The 25,448-nt window shown below is 38.8% G+C and overlaps 3 protein-coding genes across 3 annotated transcripts; all 3 read left to right on the forward strand.

Annotated features, from left to right (window-relative positions):
* Positions 1-4,566: 4,566 nt before the first annotated feature.
* Positions 4,567-5,418, forward strand: LOC116504983 (olfactory receptor 8D4-like). Its single transcript, XM_032212276.1, has one exon. It carries the CDS (start codon positions 4,567-4,569, stop codon positions 5,416-5,418), a length of 852 nt encoding a protein of 283 aa, XP_032068167.1.
* An 867-nt stretch (positions 5,419-6,285) lies between these two features.
* LOC116509653 (olfactory receptor 1020-like) lies at positions 6,286-7,239 on the forward strand. Its single transcript, XM_032218908.1, has one exon. The coding sequence runs from the start codon at positions 6,301-6,303 to the stop codon at positions 7,237-7,239; it is 939 nt and encodes a 312-aa protein (XP_032074799.1). The 5' UTR covers positions 6,286-6,300.
* A 7,308-nt stretch (positions 7,240-14,547) lies between these two features.
* Positions 14,548-15,486, forward strand: LOC116504994 (olfactory receptor 1020-like). The gene has a single exon (XM_032212287.1). The coding sequence runs from the start codon at positions 14,548-14,550 to the stop codon at positions 15,484-15,486; it is 939 nt and encodes a 312-aa protein (XP_032068178.1).
* The last annotated feature ends 9,962 nt before the right edge of the window (positions 15,487-25,448 follow it).

Raw genomic sequence — 25,448 nt, forward strand, 5'->3', positions numbered from 1 at the left:
TCATTTATGCATGTTAGGTAAGCTCCCCGTTGGGAGAGTGAGTACGTTCAGAGAAGCGTTGTGAGAGTGGTGTTGGAGAACACACAAACCAGGATACAGAGACACTGCAGTTTAAGTAGGCTTTTACTTTCAGAGAAATAGAGGTTTCAGAGTCCATCAACAATCCAAGTCATACATGCATAAGTCAGCCAGTCATCAATGTCTTTCAGTTAAGGGATAATCCAAATAACATAGTCCATAATCATACAAACAGTCTGGTACTCAAAGTTTGCTAGCAGTTGCAAAACTTACAATAGCTCACGGCACTTTCTAACAGCCAGCTTCCAAAACACTCAGATCAGCCCAGCATCTAACAAACAGAGAGCTAACAGTCATTGAGGAAAACAGCAACCAATCACATTTTACAGTATGATTTAAAGAAACAAGTATAGCATTGTTACATGATTTATATATTGGCAACCCAACCATTAGATTATATTCCTAACATTCTCCTCGTTGGGTAGGACAATATATAAATCTTACAATCTTAATCTGTATTCCTCGCAACAACATTTATGCTTTATATGCCTTGGGCCTTAGTAAAATGATCTGCGATGTTATTTTCAGACATACAATACTCCAGTGACACTAATTTACTATTCACACTTTGCCTTACATTCAGATATTTTATATCAGTGTGTTTTGACCTAGTTTTTACAGCAAGATTCAATGCCATCTGAATTGCTGCTTGATCGTCTTCATAAACAACAATAGGCTTTTGTATGTCAATTCCCATATCCAGTAGGAGTTGTTTATAGCAAACCAAATCTGTACACAATAATGAAAGACATGAGAACTCAGCCTCCATAGTCGATAGACTTAAATGTTTTTGTCTAATAGACTGCCATCCAATTAGTGCCTTTCCCAGGAATACAACAAATCCTGATGTTGATTTCATGTAGACACATCTGTAGCAAAACTTGCATCAGCATATGCCGCTAAGCTCAGATCATTTCTAGGTTCTAAATACAATGCATAATGCATTGTTTGCTTAAGATATCTTAATATCCTCTTAGCAGCTTGCCAGTGCCTTTCAGTAGGTTCAGCATTAAACCTGGCTAATTGATTTACACTATATGCTATGTCGGGCCTTGACCAATTACTCAGATACGATAAACTACCAATCAATGATTGATAAATACCTTTATCAAACACAGGGCTTTTTACATCATCATAGCTAAATCCTGACCCATTGGAGTTTTAGCTGGTTTACACAGTTCCATCCTAAACGTTCTGAGTAGCTGGTTAATCTTCTCAGTTTGTGAGTTTTTGTATCCTCCCCTAGTTTTATCTATCTTTAACCCAAGATGTTGCCTAATCTCACCAAGGTGTTTTATACTGAACTGTATCCTTAACAGTGTTATAATCCTCATAGCTTCTTGCTCACTTTTAGTGTTTAATGCTATGTTATCATTGAACAATAGCAATAATGAAATCACACCATTACTTTTTTTTATTGCCAACCCAACCGTTAGATTATATTCCTAACAATGCATCTATAAAAACAAGCTCCACGGCTAACTAGGTCAAAAGGCATAAGTTTATATTCAAACTTGTATCTTGTATAGAAGGCTTTTTAATACTCATAACTTTCTTTCGTTGTAATTAGGTTGTAAACACTGCTCAAGTCTAGCTTTTTAAAGATGTGGGCCTTTTGCAACCACACTAGATCTGATATAAATGGGAGTGGATAATGGTCTTTAATTATTACCCTAATTAGGTGTTTGTAGTCATGAATGATATGCATTGGTGAGTGTTTGGGGGGGGGGGTGTAAGGTTTCCTTGTTTGTAAATGATGTTGCTGGTCTCTGAACTTCCCTGGCAAGCTGCCACGGGAAGCAGGAGCATTGGTTAGACTGCCAGCTATTGTGCTGCTGCAGGTTGAGGCAAACTCTGTTCCAGTTCTTGTGTTAGTATTATCATGGCATTTTGCAAATTGATCATCTATGCCACTACTTGCTGCTGGTGTTTCAACAATACTGCTGCCAGATACTCATTGGATAATGGGGCTATTTGAGGATCAGAGGCCATTCCTGAAATTCCTTTCTTTGGAAAAGAGCATGAAGTTTGCGAAACTTATCTCAGCATTGCCAGGAAAACCGACAGGAAGCCCAACCAGATAAGCTAATTCTACTTTATTGTTAGGCTACATTAACAAAATCTTGCAAGAGTGGTAAATAATAAAAATCTCCCAATGTCTTTTTTTTTACAGGCTGAAAATTAGGGAGGTTCCCTTTTGAGTTTGTTTCTTTGCCTGTAATACATGTGCAGGCTGTGTTCTCTCTAATTATGTTTCCTGGGCAGCACCCTCTCTCCCATTTCCCAGGTGCATTCCCACATACTATTACAATTACAGATTTCAGTTTAAATTTATTTAACTAATTTGTACAGTCCCTCCAATGAGTGCCCAACTCAGGCAGTGTGCTTCTTTAATAATAATTCAGTAACAATAATGAATTAATTAAAAATGATAAAGAAAAATGTTTAAAAACAACAACCGACAAAGACATAAGCCACCAGAAAAGACCATCAAACAACTTCTGAATCCAAAGCCTGAGGAAAAAAGAATTAGAGCTAATCAAAACTCATAAAAATGCTGTTAATGGAACATCATCACTGAGTGGAAAAAGGGGTATGATAAAATATTATTAATAAATAAAGAAAATGACAGAATGTGATATCTATTGAATACTACATTTCCCATTGGTAAATACTTCAAACAATTGCAATTCGGTTTACTGAAACTTCGCTGTGTAATTAATGCAAATCAATAGATGCACTTTGGGGACACATTCCCCAAACCAATGTTTTTCTCAGTAGAGTTCTTTTCTCCTTCACTCCAAAGAGAGTTAAGGGAGATTGTATTGTTTACAGAATTGTATAAAGCTGTTGAGTTACTGAAGATTGAAGGATTACATCTAAATTTCTTCAGAGCAGCAAAAGATATTAGTATGTTTCAAAAGTCTGCACTCAGACTCTTGAAAAAAATACACATATTTTACAATGTGAAATATGCTATTGATCTGGAAGAAAACAAGTGAGTTTGATCATCATAAAGGCAACTACAAAACTATTGCATTTTGTTGATTTTGAGGGTTTGATTTAGGAGTTCATGAAATGACAACTTACTTCAAAGAGAACTGATTGGATATTCAGAGAAGGGCCAGATCAAGCCCGTATGGCAAGCATGCAAGTTGATGCACAAGGCCAAGTAATTGTGCAAATATTGTCTTTTACACAGCTCAGATTGCATTAGAAACAATGGAGTGCTTGAGATGACCATTCAAGAAGACTTTCAGATTTGCAGGGGGTTTTGCTATTAAAAAAATCTGAATGCATCAGAAAATTTAAAAATTCAGTGAGGAATGAATATACTCATTTGGCATAGAAAATGAGGTATTTTGAGATGAAACATATATTATGTTTATAAAGCTTTAGTGCTTTGTTTTTAACTGTGATTTTAGTAATGAATGGTACAAAAAGGGCATAAGTAAAATAGCACTAATATGACAAAACCAAGATTAAAAGGAGCTTGTTTACAAGTAAATCTTCAAATATTTCCATAGAAGTAGTTCTTAGAATGTGGCCAACAGAACAACTATTTTATACAATGAAAAACAATTTCTTTGTAGCGTTAATTATATTAAATACCAACTTGAAAGATATACAAAAATGTTGACGGTGGTCAGCCATCTGTGACATGAGAGTCAATGTGGCTTTGCTATTTGTAATTCATTTAATCAATACAAGAAATGAGAAACCCTTGTAATCCAAAAATGAGCTTCTACAAGTCATAGAATATGCAGTTCCAGCAATGAACAAACAAAACTATATGCACAGTTAAAAGCAATAAGAACTTTCTTCAATTAGCTTGCTAATTCTATACTACAGCTTGTCCAAGTAGCCTGTGAACAGAAATGTAAATGTAACTAATATTTCTTATGATATTTGTTGGATGTCTTCCCATGAAAGTACATAGGTCTATATAAAGATTTCACAGCTCTCTCATGTTATTAATTGTTTTTAATAATCTTGTGGAGAAATTTATTCATGGGCTGGAACTATTTTAATCACAGATAGTAGGATATACTTAATCCATTCTAATAACCATGGCTATTTCATTGCAAAGGACCTAATTCTCAAAGTATGATGAGCAGGTTGCAATTTGAAATATATGTATGTATGTATGTATATGTATGTATGTGTGTGTGTATATATGTGTGTGTGTGAATGTATGTATGTGTATATATATATATACAATATTCAATCTGTATATATATATATATATATATATATATATATATATATATATATATATATATATATATATATATATATATATATATATATGCAGATTGAATATTGTTTCCTTTAAACGGAATATTATTTTATTACTAAAGTTCTTCATTAAAAATGCTCCAACTTCTGTTTCCTTTGCTAGGAAATTAAAAATTGATTATGATCTCAGACTACATTACAAATATTAGAAAGACAAAGGGACATTGACTGAAGTGTTATTGGGATTACATGGGAAACAGCACACCAGTAACAGAATTTATACTCACTGGATTAACCGAGAACTCACAGTTGCAGCTGATCCTCTTTGGGACATTTTTTGCTGTTTACGCCATCACCCTGATGGGAAATTTAATCATGATTATCTTGATCAGAATCAGTCCTTCTCTCCACACACCAATGTACTTTTTCCTTACCAATTTATCCTTTTTGGATATTTGTTATTCATCCTGTGTTACCCCAAAGTTTCTATCCAACCTTTTAAAAGAGAAGAAGATTATTTCCTATGGAGGATGCTTTAGTCAGCTTTACTTTTATATTCTATTGGCCACCACAGAGTGCTACCTCCTAGCTGTGATGGCCTATGATCGCTACATGGCAATCTGCAATCCACTACTCTACTTCATCACAATGTCTCAAAGAAAGTGTTTTCAATTGATAGCAGTTGCCTACACTGCTGGGATCATTAATGCTTCTATTCACACAATGGCTGCAACTAGACTGTCCTTCTGTGGCCCAAACATCATTAAGAGTTTTTATTGTGAGGGCCCTCCCCTTTTTGCTCTTTCCTGCTCAGATATCAGTCTCAATTATCTGTTGGTTTTTGTACTTGTTGGCTTCAATTTAATAACAACCAGCCTGACTGTTCTCACTTCCTACACGTATATCCTGGTTACCATTTTAAAGATCCATTCTGCTGCAAGCCGTAAGAAAGCTTTCTCCACTTGTACATCTCACCTCATGGTCATCACCATTTTCTATGGATGTCTCAGCTTTATGTATGCACGACCAAGCTCTAGGTCAAATTGGTCTGGACATCCTGATGTAATGGGGCCAAGATTTTGTACACATTATTTAAATTAGTGGACTTTAAGAATATTGTTTGTAGAATTGTGGTATGATGTACTTTGGACTAATTTGACAAACAGACAAACATAATGTAGGTTTTAGTTATATGTTCGTTTGCACACCCACTTGATTGTATTAATTACTTCAATTGTATTTCAACCTTAAATTTAGAATAAAAGTTGCAAGAAAAATATATTAATTCAACATGTAATCTTAGGAGCTTTTAAGTAAGTACCATGCAGCTGCCATTTCTAGAAAGCATTTGTCTAAAATTAACACTACTTAGGGAATACTAAGGTTTCCCAGTAGAAAATATTCCCTTGCTGAGACAGCCAAGAAAGTGATGTGATCAAATTAATAAGAAGACCTATAGCCAGCTGGAAATGAATATATCTGGATTTCCACCCACACACAAAGAATTTCCTAACTCATTTCACATAGAAGCAATCCACTCACAACCAGCAAAGAAAGAATGCTTTAGCCTATTGTAGTTGTGGTTGAATTCAGAGTGACTGGGTAAGTTGAGGATGTTTGGGGGCTTTCTGGTTTATCAGAATAGTGTAAGAATCTCAAAATTGTTTGAGATGGAGAAACTATTATTGATAGATAAAATTCCATGCCTTCCTTCTAAGGACTTATTTTAGGTCACAAATACTAGCTTCCTTTCATTTATAGAATTTGATTCGATTGTTCTTCAATTAAATGAAGAAACATTAATATTATAATATACTGTATCATCAGAATATTGACAATGACATACCCAGTTTTATCTTCTTAGAATTTAATTTTAAATCCTCTTTCCAATATCTTATTTAACATCACAGAAAATAGTTTATGTAGTTGAAATGTTAAGAGAAAATGTAACATTGAGTACTATATTTTATTTTCACAGTGTTAATGGGAAATAGCACATGGGTGACAGAATTCATACTCACTGGGTTGACAGAGGATCCACACTTGCAGCTGATCCTTTTTGTGATATTTTTTACTGTTTATACCATCACCTTGATGGGAAACGTGGGCATGATTGTCTTAATCAGAACCAGTCGTCAACTCCACACACCAATGTACTTTTTCCTTACCAGCTTATCTTTCCTGGATACCTGTTATTCAACAACAGTGACCCCAAACTTTCTATCCAATCTTTTGAAACAGAAGAAGTCCATTTCCTTTGCAAGTTGCTTTACACAGCTTTACTTTTATGCCCTTTTTGCCACTACAGAAAGCTACCTCCTAGCTGTGATGGCCTATGATCGCTATGTGGCAATCTGCAATCCACTACTCTATTTGATCACAATGTCCCAAAGGAAGTGTGCTCAACTGATATCAGTTGCCTACATTGCTGGGATCATTAATGCTTCTATTCACACAATGGCTGCAACTAGACTGTCTTTCTGTGGCCCAAACATCATTAAGAGTTTTTATTGTGAGGGCCCTCCCCTTTTTGCTCTTTCCTGCTCAGATATCAGTCTCAATTATCTGTTGGTTTTTGTACTTGTTGGCTTCAATTTAATAACAACCAGCCTGACTGTTCTCACTTCCTACACGTATATCCTGGTTACCATTTTAAAGATCCATTCTGCTGCAAGCCGTAAGAAAGCTTTCTCCACTTGTACATCTCACCTCATGGTCATCACCATTTTCTATGGATGTCTCAGCTTTATGTATGCACGACCAAGCTCTAGGTCAAATTATAACCTAGACCAAATGGCCTCTGTGTTTTATGTAGTGGTGACCCCCATGCTCAACCCATTAATCTACAGCATGAGGAACCAGGAGGTAAGAGGTGCCTTCAGAAGTATACTAGGAAGAAAGTTTCATCTTCAACAGATATGATCATACCTTTAAGAACCTTTTCTCTTTGTCAAACTTCAGCTTTAGATAAAAGCTGTTCTAGTAGCAAATGTTTTTTTTTAAATTGTGTTCCATAAAATAATAAATCATTGTGCTATGTAATTTTCTTAGGGCTCTGGTAATTAAATATATAGTTGCTTTTGAGTTCAAAAAAATGAAATTTGAACTCCAAAGAAGAGTTGTCCTTTTTTGGGGTAGCTATCATGCCCTAGTGATTTCCATCAATTAGAAAGGAATGTCAGGCTCTGCTTTTCAGGTTTAGGACAACTCACTGAGGCCAACATGCCATTGCCAACTCATCATGGTCAATTCACCTCAGACAATTCACCGCAGTCAACTCACCACAGGACAACTCACCATGGCCAATTTGCTGCAGGACAACATGCCATGGACAATTCAATCCTGTATTGTTTCATTCAGTTACTGTTTTTTGCAACTTATATTATTGGACATAGATCAAGTTTCTTCCTTTTTTATTGAAAATTTTAGAAAAAAAACTTTTACAAATGTTTACCTCCCCCCCCTGCCCTCCCCACCCACCCACCCCCCAACCTCCCCCCCCCCCAAGACTTCCCAGAACAAATACAGGGTATAAATCTTTAACAAAGATATTCTAAAATAAACTTAAAGAAAGTTAGTATCATCTTTCATTTGAGCTTTAACTCCTCTTTGCTAGGCTAACTCTAAACAGATTATATCATTCCTTGTTTCTTCAGTCATAAACTATCTGGAATTTCTTAGTCCCATATTTATTTTGAGTATAGTCAATCCATCTTCTCCACTCCAGTTTATATCTCTCATTTGAGTGATCCTTGAGATATGCTATTTTAGCCATCTCTGCTAGGTTTGTTACTTTTACTGTCCATTCTTGAATAGTAGGCAAATCTTCCTTCTTCCAGTACTGCGCCACCAACAGTCTTGCTGCCGTTATTAAATGCAAAATCAAATTAGTCTCTATAACTTTTCAGTCAGTAATTATACCTAACAGGAATAACTGAGGGGTAAACTTTATCCTTTTTTAAAGAACATTTTGCATAATCCACCATATTTTTATCCAAAATGCTTTAACCTTTTTACAAGTCCACCATATATGGTAATATGTAGCATCAACACAATCACATCTCCAGCATTTAGGTTGTAAATTCGGATACATGCAAACCAGTTTTTTAGGATCTAAATGCCATCTATAAAACATCTTATAAAAGTTTTCTCTCAGATTTGGGGCTTGCGTAAATTTTACATTTCTTACCCATATCTTTTCCCCCATGTATCCAACATTATTGATTCTTCAAACTTTTGTGCCCACTTTATCATACAGTCTTTAACTAATTCTGTTTCCGAATCCATTTCTATTAATACATTATATAGTCTCTTTATATGCATTTGACTTTTATCCCTAATTTGTTTTAGTAAATTATCCTCATTTTGCATTAAACCAATTTTTTGATCTTTTTTCCATCTGGCCTGTAATTGCCCATACTGAAACCATGTTTGAATTACCTTTTCCTCTTTTAGTAGTATTCAAGGGTTTCAATTGTAATACACCTCTTTCTAGGGTGAGAAGCTGTCTGTATGTAGTTACATCCTGTTTTTCTACTATATTTATGTTTTCTATTGCATGTCTAGGAATTGCCCACATAGGTATCTTATCATTTAGTTTGTATTGATATTTTTTCCAGACCCGCAGTAGAGCATTCCTTAAAATATGACTTTTAAAATTCTTATCCATCTTTTTGTCACATAGCAAGTAAGCATGCCAACCATATACCAAATCATGCCCTTCGATATTAAGTATTCTATCATCTGTTAAGTTAATCCAGTCACTGATTACTGATAAAACTACTGCTTCGTAATATAGTTTTAAGTTTGGCAATTTCAAACCTCCTCTCTCACGTACATCTTGCATTATTTTAAGTTTTATTCTCGGCTTCTTCCCTACCCAAACAAATTTGTTAATACCCTTCTGCCATTCTAGCAAATTTGCATCTTTTTTAAGAATTGGTATCATTTGAAAAAAAAAAATTTAGGCAAAACATTCATTTTCACTGCTGCTATTCTTCCCAATAAGGATAATTGTAATTTTTCCCAATTTTTCATCTCTGTCTGTATGCTACGCCATAGTGGCTCATAATTATACTTGTATAGTTTCCCATTTGAGATTGAGATATAGACTCCTAGATATTTAACCTTTTTAACTATTTCAGATCCTGTCATTTCTTCTAATTCTTCCCTTTGATTAGTGTTCATATTTTTAACTAGCATCTTTGTTTTCCCTAAATTTATTTTAAATCCAGATACTTGGCCATATTGATTAATCATATTCATTAAAGCCTTGCTAGATTCCTTTGGTTGGGTTAATGTTATAATCAATCATCCGCAAATGCACATAATCTATATTCTTGATGCCTAATCGTGATTCCCTGTAAATCATCTGATCCCTGTATTTTATTCAACAATAATTCCATTGTTATATAAACAATAATGGGGATAGGGGGCAACCCTGTCTTGTACCTTTCTCGATTTTAAATGGGTCTGTTAAACTTCCATTGACTATAATTTGTGCTGTTTGTTCCTGATATATTGCTTTAATTGATTGTAAAAAGTGCTCTCCTATTTGCATCTTTTGCATTATTTTCATTAAAAATTGCCAGTTCACTTGATCAAAGGCTTTCTCGGCATCTAAAAATATAAGCGCTGCAGGGATTTGATTATTCTTTCCCAAGTATTCCAGTATATTAACAATTTGTCTTACCTTACTTCTCATTTGTCTCCCTTGTATAAAACCAGTTTGATCATTATGAATCAATTGCTGAATAACCAACATTAACCTATTTGCTAATATTTTAGTGAAAAATTTATAATCTATATTAAGTAATGATATAGGTCTATAATTTTGGTTGACTAAGATCTTGATCTTTAGGTATCAAGGATATGAAGGCTGTCTTCCAAGATGGGGGTACCTTCCCTTCCATTTGGATCTTACTAAATAATTCCTTAAGGAGTTCTACCATTTCTAATTGTAAATTTTTGTAATAAGCCGCTGTCAACCATCTGTACCCAGTGCTTTCCCTGCCTTTAGCTGTTTAATTACCTGGAGCATTTCCCCTGAAGTTATTGGTTGATTCAATCTTTCCCTCTGCTCGTCTTTAACTATGGGTATTTTTTCTTTTTTCAGGTATCTATCTATATCTAAACCTTGTATTTTGTCATTCGTGTACAATCCTGTAAAAAATTCACAAAAGGCCTTTTGAATCTCATCCTGTTGATACACTTCCTTCCCTTTATAATGTATTTTCTATATATTGCGAGATTTCTGTTTCTTCCTAATCAAATATGCTAACCATCTACCAGATTTGTTTGCATTACAAAAAGTATTATGTTTTACATATAACAAATTAGTAGCCATCTGGTCTGACATTAGCATATTAAATTGCGCTCTTAATAAAGTAATTGCTTCTTTAATCTTCTTATCTCCTGGGTTTAATATTAACTCCTGTTCTCTCTTCCTGATCTCTTCCTCTAGTTCAGTTCTTTTTTTCCCCTGTTTATGTCTATGTAACCTATTTAAATTTATTAAGACTCCTCGCATGTACACTTTACTTGTGTCCCAGACCATTTCCATAGATGTATCCTTATTCATATTAAAAACAAAATATTCTCTTAACAATTTTTTACATTCATTAATATTTTTCTCATATCTAAATAAATTTTCATTTAATCTCCAAGTCCAAAAACTTAGTTATCATCTTTAGCTCCCTGAAGCTTTTTAAGAGCCATCTGAAAATCCTGTAGTTTGGCTTTCGGCCTGGCTCCTCCCACTGCTTCTGAGATAAAACCTGTGAGTTCTTGGATGGTAGTGTGTGTTTGTTGCAAAGCTTGTTGCTTTTTTAACTCTTGTTCCATTCGCCTAGTAATCACACAGGTTTTTCTTTGCTCCTTTGCTCCTTCTAGTTCTGAGAGAGGAAGTTGATCCAGCCTTGATGATCCTTGGGAATCTTGCTGTCTGTCCTGTCCTTCTTGTTCTCTTTTTCTGGGTCCTGAAGGGGGGGATGTCCAGCCTTCAGTATATTATTATAAAAATTTTGAGCCTTCCATACTGAGTTAAGACAATATCTTTGCCCCTGGTAAGTGACTGCTAACCTGGCTGGGGCCTCCCATCTGAACTGTAGCTGACGATTTTTTAGCTCATCAACTAAAAAGGCATAGTCTTTCCTTGATTTCAACATTTTGGGTGGTATTTCCTTCAAAACAGTCACCTCCTGACCCCCAATTTGCAGCTTGGTTTTGTAAGACTCTTGCAATATCAAATTCCTCATATCTCTCGTGGCAAAATACACCACAATGTCTCTTGGGAGTTGCTTTTGTCTGGTGAGCCAGGAATTAACATGGTATATCTTGTCAATCTGCCAATCGAAAATCCCTCCTGACTGTCCCATCAATTGATCAAAAGCTTCTGAGAAGATCTGCTTCAAATTTTCTTGGTTTTTCTCTTTGAGGCCTCTTATCCTTAAAGCAAATTCCATCTGTCGGTACTACAACATTATAATTTCATTTTCTGCATCACCAGCCTTTTGTTGGACCACGTCCATTTTCGTTACCAGGTTAATATTGGAATCATTAAGATCTTCCAATTTATCCTCGATTCCTGATACATAGCCCGATAAGCATTTAAAAGCCTCCAAAATATTGTCTTTAATTTGTTGATTACAAATCTGGACCGAATTCATAACTTCTTCTGACAGTTTCTTAAGGGCAACAGATATCTTTTCCTGTATTTTAATTTCCATCACAGCTGCATGATTTTTTAAGGCCTCAGCTAAGGCCACACTTAGTTCTTTTTGCAGTATTTCTCGAGTCAAAGGTTCTCCTGTAGGAGTAGGAGGGGGTTTGGGGGGGGAGTAGTGACTTTAATTTAGATCCCGGAGCAGGTGAATTATGAGCGCTTTTAGAGGCATTTATTTTTTGCTGCTTAGAGGCCATTTCTCATTTAATCTTCTCCAGCCAATTACTAAATCCAGGCAAGCCACTTGTCCAGCAATTATTATTTAGTTTAGTAATAAATCATTACTGAATTAATGATCTTTAAATGTTTATGTTCGGGGGGGGGGGGTTGAATGGAGCACTTCCCAAACACAGCTTTCTCACCTCTTTTCCTATGCCCGGAGGAGAGGTAATCAAACTGTCAAACAGTTGATGGATGCTGTTTAGACAGCTTAACGCAGCCAAGGGTCCGGAGCTGTTAAAAAACTCCTCACAGACAACTCCCAAACTGGAAGCGGACATAGATCAAGTTTCAATGATCCACTAATAAAAAAAATGATAGTACTCTTCTATATACTGTACTAGTGAGACCACATTTGGAACACTGAGTCCCGTTCTTGTTGCCGCAATACAAAAGAGATGCTGAGACCATAGAAAAAAATATAGAGAAGACCAAAAAGATGATAAGGGTCTAGTGGCTAAACCATATGATGAATGGTTAAGGGAACTACAGGTAGGTATGTCCAGCATAACAAACAGAAGGATTAGGTTTGATATGATAGATATCACCCGGAACTTGAGGGCAATCACAGGGAAGAGAGGGTTGACATATTATCCAAAGGACCGCAGGACAAGGCAAGAAGCAATGGTGGAAGCTTGTTAAAGACAAGATCCAACCTGGAACTAAGGAGAAATTCCCTGATATTAAGAACAATTAATCCCTGAAACAATTTGCTTCCCAGAGCTGTGGGTGCTCTAGACCTATTGCTCTAATGTTTTAAAGATTGAATAGGCATTTGTCTGGGATGTAATAAAGTCCCCTACATTGAGCAGGGAGTTGGATTAGAAGATCTCCAATGTTCCTTCCAGCTGTATGATTATATGATGCTATTATTCTAAATACAAATAAATATATGCAATCACTCATAAATAATACTGGGTATAAGTCTGTAGATGAAATACCTGTGTTATATTATGGTAAGTATAGACTATACAAGACAACATGTGACCTACTAGACCTTCAATGACATTTGGTGTCATCTCCTGAACATGACATCCCCCTTTTCTTTCCACAAGGCAAAATTAGGTTGATCATATTTATTTATATCCCACTGCCAGATAGTCATCTAAAATGATTGTATCATAAATAGAAAAATAACTGTAGTGGCAAATGAACTTCAATAATAAGTCAATATTGAATTACCTAAACAGATGACATGTATGCCTGTGTGTAGGCAAAAAGAAGGAATGACTTCCAACTTCCTGCTGAATTTCCCATTGATTCTCCTTGTGGGACGCTGGAAAGGAACATGGAAAACATGTTCACATGACCACAGGGATGCTTTAGTGGCACAATTTTGTGAATAAAATTGGTCTGGACATCCTGATGTAATGGGACCAAGATTTTGTACACATTATTTAAATTAGTGGACTTTAAGAATATTGTTTGTAGAATTGTGGTATGATGTACTTTGGACTAATTTGACAAACAGACAAACATAATGTAGGTTTTAGTTATATGTTCGTTTGCACACCCACTTGATTGTATTAATTACTTCAATTGTATTTCAACCTTAAATTTAGAATAAAAGTTGCAAGAAAAATATATTAATTCAACATGTAATCTTAGGAGCTTTTAAGTAAGTACCATGCAGCTGCCATTTCTAGAAAGCATTTGTCTAAAATTAACACTACTTAGGGAATACTAAGGTTTCCCAGTAGAAAATATTCCCTTGCTGAGACAGCCAAGAAAGTGATGTGATCAAATTAATAAGAAGACCTATAGCCAGCTGGAAATGAATATATCTGGATTTCCACCCACACACAAAGAATTTCCTAACTCATTTCACATAGAAGCAATCCACTCACAACCAGCAAAGAAAGAATGCTTTAGCCTATTGTAGTTGTGGTTGAATTCAGAGTGACTGGGTAAGTTGAGGATGTTTGGGGGCTTTCTGGTTTATCAGAATAGTGTAAGAATCTCAAAATTGTTTGAGATGGAGAAACTATTATTGATAGATAAAATTCCATGCCTTCCTTCTAAGGACTTATTTTAGGTCACAAATACTAGCTTCCTTTCATTTATAGAATTTGATTCGATTGTTCTTCAATTAAATGAAGAAACATTAATATTATAATATACTGTATCATCAGAATATTGACAATGACATACCCAGTTTTATCTTCTTAGAATTTAATTTTAAATCCTCTTTCCAATATCTTATTTAACATCACAGAAAATAGTTTATGTAGTTGAAATGTTAAGAGAAAATGTAACATTGAGTACTATATTTTATTTTCACAGTGTTAATGGGAAATAGCACATGGGTGACAGAATTCATACTCACTGGGTTGACAGAGGATCCACACTTGCAGCTGATCCTTTTTGTGATATTTTTTACTGTTTATACCATCACCTTGATGGGAAACGTGGGCATGATTGTCTTAATCAGAACCAGTCGTCAACTCCACACACCAATGTACTTTTTCCTTACCAGCTTATCTTTCCTGGATACCTGTTATTCAACAACAGTGACCCCAAACTTTCTATCCAATCTTTTGAAACAGAAGAAGTCCATTTCCTTTGCAAGTTGCTTTACACAGCTTTACTTTTATGCCCTTTTTGCCACTACAGAAAGCTACCTCCTAGCTGTGATGGCCTATGATCGCTATGTGGCAATCTGCAATCCACTACTCTATTTGATCACAATGTCCCAAAGGAAGTGTGCTCAACTGATATCAGTTGCCTACATTGCTGGGATCATTAATGCTTCTATTCACACAATGGCTGCAACTAGACTGTCTTTCTGTGGCCCAAACATCATTAAGAGTTTTTATTGTGAGGGCCCTCCCCTTTTTGCTCTTTCCTGCTCAGATATCAGTCTTAATTATCTGTTGGTTTTTATTCTTGTTGGCTTTAATTTAATAGCAACAAGCATGACTGTTCTCACATCTTATGCCTATATCCTGGTTACCATTTTAAAGATCCATTCTGCTGCAAGCCGTAAGAAAGCCTTCTCCACTTGTACATCTCACCTCATGGTCATCACCATTTTCTACGGATGTCTCAGCTTTATGTATGTACGGCCAAGCTCTAGGTCAAATTATAATCTAGACCAAATGGCCTCTGTGTTCTATGTAGTGGTAACCCCCATGCTCAACCCATTAATCTACAGCATGAGGAACCAGGAGGTAAGGCGTGCTTTCAGAAATATCCTAGAAAGGAAATTTCATGTTCAACAGTTTTAAGAGTCATTGCTTTTTGCCAAAATTTAATTTTATATAAAGGCTCTTCTATTAGCAAACATTTTTTCATTGGGTCTCATTAAATAATAAACCATTATGCTGTACAGTTTCCTTAGGGCTCTGATAGTAACTATATATTTACTTTTGAGTTTAAAAAAATGAAATTTGTAATCTTAAAAAATTGTCCTATTTTGGGGTAGCTATCATGCCTAAATTATTATCATTTAGAAAGGAATAACAGACTTTGCTCTTTGCTGTTTACAAAGCAAGGAGCTGAGCACGGACAGGAGGAAAAAAGAACAGAGAGAATATGTTCTTCAGAGTTAGAACAAGCTGGCATTTATATTTGGTTTCATCCAGGCTGATCTCCCCTTTTTAGTGTTCTTAGCTGAGTAGCAGTTATTCAAGCATATCAAGCTATTGTTCTTGTGTACCTCAGTACCATGGCAAATGCTACTTGGGTGCAAATGTAGTCCTTTTTGGTAAGGACAAATTTTATAGGGTACATAAGTTATTTCAGCTTGCTTTAACAAGCTTCCTGAAATCTACTTTTAAAGGAGAAGTTACCCATTCTAAGGGGAAATAATCTGTAAACTCAAATCGAACCCTGCTGTGCTAAACACTGGGAATTTATGAATATGTTTATAAGTAACTGACCATGGGAACATGTGAAAACTAGAAGGGAAATCAAAACTTTGTGCCTTTTGTGCAGGCAACGCCTACTTCCATTTTGTTGAATTAAGATCAGCAGCAACAAAGCCAGACAGCACAAAGGGAGTTTGCAAGTCCCATTACACTGAGATAAAGATGACAAAAACTTAATGTGGTTCCAAACTGATGAAGGTATTTAGCAAATCCTTGTGCACAGGGGAAGGGAACTGAAAGACAATTCATATGAATTGGAGAAAGGAGAAAGGTGAGGTTTCGCATGTCCTCCCCAGAATGCTTCTGGACAATGTCTCTTGTCCTGCCTGTTCACAGCAGAATATACCCTTCTAGCAGGAAGGATATGTAGGTTTTAATATATTTTTTAAAGTTTTGATATAGTACTAGAAAAGTGTGTATGTGTATACACACACACACACACACACTCCAATATAAAAGAGCCCTTTAAAACAATGAAAAATAAAGGGCATCCTCCAAAACTAAGTGAAATACAAACAAATATTCAGCACTTGTGACATCTATAATAAATTGCTACAATACAGTTTTTAAAAAGTTGAACCTGACTCAGAATTGTATTTTATAAGTTTTATGTCAATAGATAGCCAATTTAAACTTTGAGAGTTAATCAAGCCAAACTGTAGCCTCTGACACAGAAATAATTTCCAGGAACACATAATGTTCTTTGGGTAGCAGTCCAAGTTTAATATAAAGTCAGTATATTTCATGAGTAGGCAAATTCAAATTTTTTTGAGTATAATTACAAAATCAATACATTTTAATTTTCTTCCAAGAACCTAGTTCACACTAATAAGACTGTTTTTAAAAAACCCAGCCCATGTAATAAATTCACATTATATTTCCATTGTAAGATCAACAACCAGATTTCTTAAATATCTGTTGAGTACAATAAACCCAAAGAAGGCTTTTAATGTATTGGTCTTGTTTTAAATTCCTAAATACTATTTTAATAAATACATTTAAGATTTCTTAAAAGTTGAAATCAATAATTATTTGATATTACCAGAAGTTTTGCAAAGCCAGCATTTAAAGGACAAATTGTTGGTAGTAATAACTTCAGCAACATTTGTGTTACAATTGCAATTCAATTGATTTTACCTACGATCCTGGGCAATCCATTTCTGTCAGACTAGCTGTAATGCAAACCTTATGAAATAAATCAGTCCCAACAAAAATAGCTGTGTGTTCATTGATTACAGAGCTCACAGATTTCAGTTCAGATTCCAATTCAGTGGAATGTTTTGTGTTAAAGTGACCAGATTTTAAAATTGGTAAATCGGGACACCATTGATGGGGGGGGGGGAGAAGAAATCGAAGGGGTGCCCAACATGTACCCAGCGTGCCCAGGTCCTTCTTCTTGCCTGGCCTCATCTTCACGCTCTAGCCGCCCGAAGCCTTCCAGCCCGAGCACTAGCAGGAGTCGCGGGTCAGGCTGGCCAAGCGGCCTTGTGCATGCAGCTCACCTCGCCGCCTGATGGAGGCTGCCCTGCTGCTGGTGCTGCTGCACCTCTGCTCCGCGGCTGAAGATGCCATTGCCACCCACTCGCCGACTCTTCCCGCCCAGACGCTCGCCGCCCAGGAGCCTTCCAGACGGCCCGGGACGAGCCGGCCGCGGTGCAGCTGATGGTGGGCAGGAAGGCTTCGGGCGGCTCCTGGGCAGCGATGCCACTATCACCCATTCGTCAGCACTTCCCGCCTGGACGCCCGCCACCCAAAGCCTTCCAGCCTGCCTGGGGTGAGTCGGTTGTGGTGCAGCCGGTGGTGGGCAGAAAGGCTTCGAGCGGCTCCTGGGCAGCGATGCCACCACCATCCACTTGCCGGCTCTTCCCATCCTGACGCCCGAAGCCTTCCAGTCCACCTGGGGCGAGTCAGCTGCGGTGCAGCCGGTGGTGGGTAGGAAGGCTTCGGGTAGCTCCTGGGTGGCGATGCCACCGCCATCCACTTGCCGGCTCTTCCCACCCAGATGCCCGAAGCCTTCCAACCTGCCCGGGGCGAGTCAGCTGCAGTGCAGCCAGTGGTGGGTAGGAAGGCTTCAGGTGGCTCCTGGGTGGCGGGTGTCCGGGCGGGAAGAGCTGGTGGGGGTGGCGGTGGAGACCAAACCCCCACTGTAGGGAGGAGGAACCAACCAGGTGGTTCCGCCCCAGGCGACTTATGGAGCCGTTAAGGTTCCAGACGGAGCTTGGGGTCATTCCTGATACTTTCGCCCACAGTCCGGTAGAGACTCTGGTTGCTGCCTGGCACTCGGCGGCATCGGAGACCCTTGACCGGATTGCGCCACTACGGCCCCTCCGAGGCGGCGGATCCCGGAGACCTCCTTGGTTCACCGAGGAACTCCGGGAGATGAAGCGCCGGAGGAGACGCCTAGAGCACCTATGGAGGTCCGATAAGTCCGAATCGAACCGAGCAATGGTAACCATCAGCACCAAGGAATACACCAGGGCACTTAGGGCAGCGAAAAGATCTCATATAGCCACCTTGGTTGCGTCCGCTGAGTCCCGCCCAGCCGCCCTGTTTAGGATAACCCACTCCCTACTAAATAGGAGGGAAGCGGGGGAACCCTTACGGGGCAGAGCTGAGGATTATGCCCAATTCTTAGCGGACAAAATTGCTCGGTTTCGGTCGGACTTGGACTCCATCTCTGCAATTCCAGCCGAGGCACAAGAGGATGAAGTAGACCACCTCTGGGTTGAGTTTCAGGATGTTGCCCCTGTGGATGTGGACAAGGCCATGAGGGCTGTAAGTGGCTCCACCTGTGTACTGGACCCGTGTCCCTCATGGCTGGTTGTTAACAGCAGTGAGGTGACACGAGGCTGGATCCAGGCGGTTGTTACCGCCTCTCTTCGGGAAGGGAACTTCCCCGCCGCGCTAAAAGCGGCGGTGCTGAGACCCCTCCTGAAAAAGCCATCCTTGGATCCAGCTGTTCTTAACAACTACCGTCCAGTCTCCAACCTTCCCTTTCTTGGGAAGGTTGTTGAGAAGGTGGTGGCCTTCCAGCTTCAGCGGTCCTTGGAGGAAGCAAGTTATCTCGACCCCTTCCAGTCAGGCTTCAGACCCGGTTACAGCACAGAAACCGCTTTGGTCGCATTGACCGATGATCTTTGGAGAGCCAGAGATGGAGGTCATCCCTCCATCCTGGTTCTCCTTGACCTCTCAGCGGCTTTCGATACCATCGACCATGGTATCCTTCTGCGACGACTGCGGGAGGTGGGAGTGGGAGGCACTGTGCTGCGGTGGTTCTCCTCCTACCTCTCGGACAGGTCGCAGTCGGTGTTAGTGGGGGGGGCAGAGATCGACCCCTAGGCCCCTAACATATGGGGTGCCACAGGGTTCGGTCTTATCCCCCCTACTATTCAACATCTACATGAAACCGCTGGGTGAGATCATTCGCAGGCACGGGATAAGATACCATCAATATGCGGACGATACCCAGTTGTATCTGTCCGCCCCGTGCCAACTCAATGAAGCGGTGGACGTGATGAACTGAGGCCTTGAGGCCGTTATGGACTGGATGAGGGCTAACAAGCTTGTACTCAACCCGGAAAAGACTGAGTGGCTGTTGTGTTTCCCTCCCAACAATTCGACCAGTACTCCATCGCTCAGGCTGGGGGGTCAAATTCTACACCCCTCAGAGAGGGTTCGCAACTTGGGAGTCCTCCTGGATCCACAGCTGTCCTTTGACTACCATCTGACGGCTGTGACCAGGGGGGCATTTGCCCAGGTTCGCCTGGTGCGCCAGTTGCGACCCTACCTGAATCGGGAGGCCCTCACAACAGTCACTCGGGCCCTTGTGACCTCTAGGCTGGAATACTGCAATGTGCTCTACATGGGGCTGCCCTTGAAGAGCATCCGGCGACTTCAGCAGAACGCGGCCGCGCGAGTGATCGTGGGTGCACCTCGGTTCACCCACATAACACCTATCCTCCGCGAGCTGCGCTGGCTACCTGTTGATCTCCGGGTGTGCTTCAAGGTGCTATTAGTCACCCACAAAGCCCTCCATGGTAGTGGGTCTGCGTACTTGAGAGACCGCCTTCTGCCAATTACCTCCCTGCGACCAATTAGATCTCATAGATTGGGCCTCCTCCGAGTTCCATCTGCCAGCCAGTGCCGGCTGGCAATTACAAGGAGGAGAGCCTTCTCAGTAGTAGCTCCGACCCTTTGGAACGATCTCCCCGTGGAGATTCGTACTCTCACCACCGTCCAGGCCTTCCACATAGCCCTTAAGACCTGGCTAGCCCGTCAGGCCTGGGGACAAAGATAATTGCCCCTCCCGAATGATGAATGAATGTTGCTCATTATTTTATTCTATGTTTGTCTACGTTATTGTTTGTATATCCCTCCCTTGATTTTATGTAAGCCGCCCTGAGTCCCCTCAGGGAAAAGGGCGGCCTATAAATGTTAATAAACCAACTAATAAACCAACTAATCTTTGTGGCAGAGCAGAGGTGCAGCAGCGCCAGCAGCAGGCAGCCTCCATCGGGCGGCAAGGCGAGCTACGTACGCGAGGCCGCTTGGCCAGCCTGCCCCGTGACTCCTGTTAGTGCTCGGCAGTGCGCAGCCACCGCACAGCCTCCAACCCCGCAGGCTGCCCTTCTGGCGCACAGCCACTATCATCCTGCAATTCCGTGGTGGCGGCGGGCAGTGGCAGTGGCGGCCACGAGACCTCCTCCTCCTCAGCCACCACCATCTTGGCTCCCCCTCCCTCTGAGCCCCCTCCCTCCAGCTTCCTCAGGCCCCACCCTGCTCTTCCCTCGCCCTCGCACAGCGGGTCCTGGCAGCACTGCCGATGCCCTTTCGTCCACTCACCCATGAAAATCGGGACTTTTTAAATACATCGCAGGATGCGGGACAAATTGTAAAAAATTGTGACTGTCCCGCCAAAAGCGGGATGTCTGGTCACCTTAGTCAAACTATAAAAAATATCACAAACTACAAGTTACAAGAGTCTGTAGAAACAGATGGGTTCATATTTTTTTGTATTGTACATCATTATCTTCTTACACACTCAGAAGTTTCAAATGTCAATGGTCCATTAAAAAAAGATAAAATGAATAGATCAATATTAGAATGGAGCAGAATAGTATTGCTGTTTCAGGTTGCATTATATTGTAACAACACTCAGGAGCTCAGAGTCTACACTAATAAAAGAATGCATCAGAGCCCACTGGGAATCAGGCACATATAATTTATTATAATTATTATAATAAAATGGTATAATGATATCTTATTATTATTATATCATTTTGTATTGGGTAATTGTGCAACATCCTAGCATTCAGCGGGTACTTCCTAATGGATGATCCCCAACACCATCTCCTCCTGTTGTTCTGTTTTGTTTTGGAAAATGTAAGATAAAATACAGAAATAACAGGACAATGGGAAAGGAATATGTGGAGTACCTAATAATTCAATGTAATATTTTATTAGTAAGTGTGGTTGTATGCTAAAAGGTTCATTTGGACTAACTCAAGAATTTAAGGGGTCAATTAATTCAGCAATCTGCTGGAAAGATACTGTGATTTAAAATATGTGGAAGTAACTAATCTGTCATGGTTAATTGTTATAAAATATATAGAAACTATAACTCAGCTCAAATATTTCATTTATTGTTTATTTGCATTATTCAATTTGATTGCCAAACATTCCACACTGGCATCAAATTTAAAAACCTTGCAAAAAGACATTTTATCCAAGAATATCTTTCTGGATCTGATTCTGCATTAATTGTGTCTCACCTTTCTCATAGTACTTCAGAAGACTTTTTCCTTGTTTATTTGGACAACAATTACTCTGCTGACACAATAGTGTTCCCAAATTGTCTTTTGAAAGAACAAATACTTCCTTTTGTTAGCTGTCTTATGCAAACTTATTTGTTATGGTCCATTGATTACAACAAGGACTGTCTTCTCCTTGGGATGGTCAATGACCTCTTCTATGGTAATGGGTAATCCATTTAGGCTAGGAGTCATAGCAATAGCACTTAGACTTATATACTGCTCCTATGTCTGACAAAATGGTTGTTGAAATCAACATTTACTTTAATTTTGTCATACCATAGCTAATCATACCATTCAAATCTTAATTCATGACCTATTTCAAAGGGAACTGTGAAGATATTGTTCCAGAGAATACTGGGTCACATTGCCTAAGTGTAACTCCCTTCAGAAATCCCCAGATCCCCAGATGCAGAAGATCCCACAATCCACAGCCACTTGGTCTTGTGATGGTGCAGTCTGAACCTCAATTCTCTCACCTATAGCCTCTTAGACACCAAGACAAAACTTTGATAATATCACTTGGTGGGCCTGGGTTAAGATGTAAAATTGAGTATCATCAGCATCCTGATGATATCTTGCTCCTTGCCAATGCATGATTTCACCCAGTTCTCTCATGTAGATGTCAATCAGGAGTGGGAAAGAACTGGACCCTGAATCGCATCACAATGTAATGGCCTCTCTCTTTCTCTCACTTCCCATTGTCAACTGTGACTGAAGTGGCATGGAGGAAGGAGGAGCACCACTGCCTCAATCCATATCCAACACTGACATTCTTGAGTTGTCAAGAGTTACCATGGTTGTTAGTACTGAAAATTGACAAGAGATCAAGGAGGGTGCATCATCTCTATCATGTGTCCCTCCACAAGTTATCAACAAGCATGACTAAAGCTGTTTCTATACTGTGCCATGTGAAATTTAATTGAAAGGAATCCTGATAGTCTGCTTCATCCAGGGCCCTTTGGAGCTGCTAGAAATTAACCAACATAGTTGAGTCCAATGATGCCTTCCTGAGGAGGGTAAAGACCACTGTCTCCCTAAGTGTAGATGTACCCAGTCTCTCTGCCAAGGAAGAATTCACCACTGCTTGGACTCAGACACATGTGACCTCCTGGGAGGCCTTCACCAACTAGAGGGGCAAGGGTCTAAAAACATAAGTGAGCACACACACAGCTATCACACCAACAAGTTCATACCATCATTTAATAGTCTTTAAAATCACTGCTTCACAACATTGCATAAGTTTTTAATATTTTCTCTGAACGATTCGGTTAGAGCCAAGGTGGCGCAGTGGTTAAATGCAGCACTGCAGGCTACTGCTAGATCAGCAGTTCAGCGGTTCAAATCTCACCGGCTCAGGGTTGACTCAGCCTTCCATCCTTCCGAGGTGGGTAAAATGAGGACCCAGATTGTTGGGGGCAATATGCTGACTCTCTGTAAACCGCTTAGAGAGGCCTGAAAGGCCTATGAAGCGGTATATAAGTCTACTGCTATTGCTATTGCTATTGCTACTATTTTGAACACAGTTTTGTTAATCTTTTTTCTATTTAAATAATAAAACCATATTTTTGAAAGACACTCTTTGTCTACATGAGGAACATCACTGTGTATGTGGGGGGAATGGTATGATAAAATACTATTAGTAAGAAGTGATCTCTGATGTTCCATTTTCCACTGGTAAATATTTCAAATAATTGTGATTCAGTTTACTGAATTTTCACTGTGTAATTAAGACAAGTCAGTAGATGGAGCAGTTTCAAGCACTTCAGGGAGACATTCCCCAAACCATTATTTTTCTCAGTAGAATTCTTCTCTGCATCATTCCAAAGAGAATTGAAGGAAATATTATTGTCCACAGAATTATATAATTCTGTATAAAGGCTGCCGAGTTGCTGAAGATAGAAGGAAAACATCCAAAACAACAAAAGAATGCTAATACAAGTTTCAAGAACCTGCAACAGAAGCTTGAAAAAAAATACATATTATAAAATGTGAAGATGCAGTTGAGCTGGAAGAAAACAAAAAGATAACTATACATTTTATTGCTTATGAGAGTTTGCTTTATTGTTTATGGGAAGATAAGTTATTGTTACTTCAAAGAGCACTGATTGGATAGTCAGAAATGGCAAGAGCTATCTCTCATGGTAAGTGTACAGTCTGATTCCCCAGTTTTTAAAAAATATTTCCTTAATATTTCAGGAAATTTACAAGTTTGGCGAGGAACAAATCTACTCATTTGGCATAGAAAATAAGGTATTTTGAGATGGAACAAATCAAATGTTATGTTTCTAAAACTGTAAAAGTTATGTTATTAAATGTAACAACATTTAACAATGTAACAAATTATGTTAAATTTTAATAATGGGTAGTACAAAAAAGCAAGTAAGGCTAACCATCAGAACATAACTGGCATTAACATGGCAAAACCAAGATAAAAAAGGGAACTATATTTACCAACAAGTAATTCTTCAAAAAATTTTTATAGAAATAGTTCTTTGAACTGTTTCGTAGAATGAACAACTATTTTACAGAATGAAAAACAACTTCTCTGTAGAGTTGATTATATTAAAAACCATCACGAACAACATACAAGAACATGGTTGACAGTGATGAATCACCTACTGTATGACAAGAGAGTCAGGGTAGCTTTTGCCATTCATAATTCATTTAATGAACTCAAAAATGAGAAACCCTTGTAGCCCAAAAATCAGCTTCCACAAGTCAAGGAGCATATAAATCCAGCAATGAACCAACAGAGCAATAGACAACAGCTTCTCAAGATATCCTGTTAAAGGAAATGTAAATGCAAGTCATATTTGCTCTGATACTTGTCTGAGGTCTTCCAAGATTTAAAGAAGAGTTCCTCACCTCAAAGATTTCAGTAGCACTCTCATGGTTGCTACTTGCCTTTAACAGTCCTGTGGAGAAATTTATTCATGGGATGGAGCTGTTTTAATCATATTTAGCAGGATATGTCTAATGCATTCTAATAATCCTCATTATTTCATTGCATAGCACGTAATATTCAAAATATGGTAATGTAGTTATAATTTGAAAGAAAATGTCTATGTAGCTGTCAATGAAGATTCTTAGACATCCATGTGAAATTATCTGAAAGTTGACTTATGACAACTGAACTTATTTTCTATTGGTTTGAACGTTTTGCTACTCGTTCAAGCAATTTCTTCAAGGTAGGCAGAGAATACTTGGAATGTAGCAACTCATCCCATACAAACCTCGTGGGTTTCCCTCCAAAGTGCCAATATATCAATGAGGATTCTAAGTCACCCAGGTGACAAATAGCTACATTCCAATGACTCTCTGCCTAACTAATTTGCTCTGATTGATGAAACTGCTTGGATAAGCAGCAAAACATCTCAAACAACAGAAAATAGGCCCTACTGCCACGACTCAACTTTCAGATATTTATGCAGACTGAATATTGCTTCCTCTAAAATGAATATTATTTTATTACTTGACCTCTTCATCAAAAGGCTTCCAACTTCTGTT

The sequence above is a fragment of the Thamnophis elegans genome, chromosome 1, assembly GCF_009769535.1.
Source record: "Thamnophis elegans isolate rThaEle1 chromosome 1, rThaEle1.pri, whole genome shotgun sequence".
NCBI classification, from domain to species: domain Eukaryota; kingdom Metazoa; phylum Chordata; class Lepidosauria; order Squamata; family Colubridae; genus Thamnophis; species Thamnophis elegans.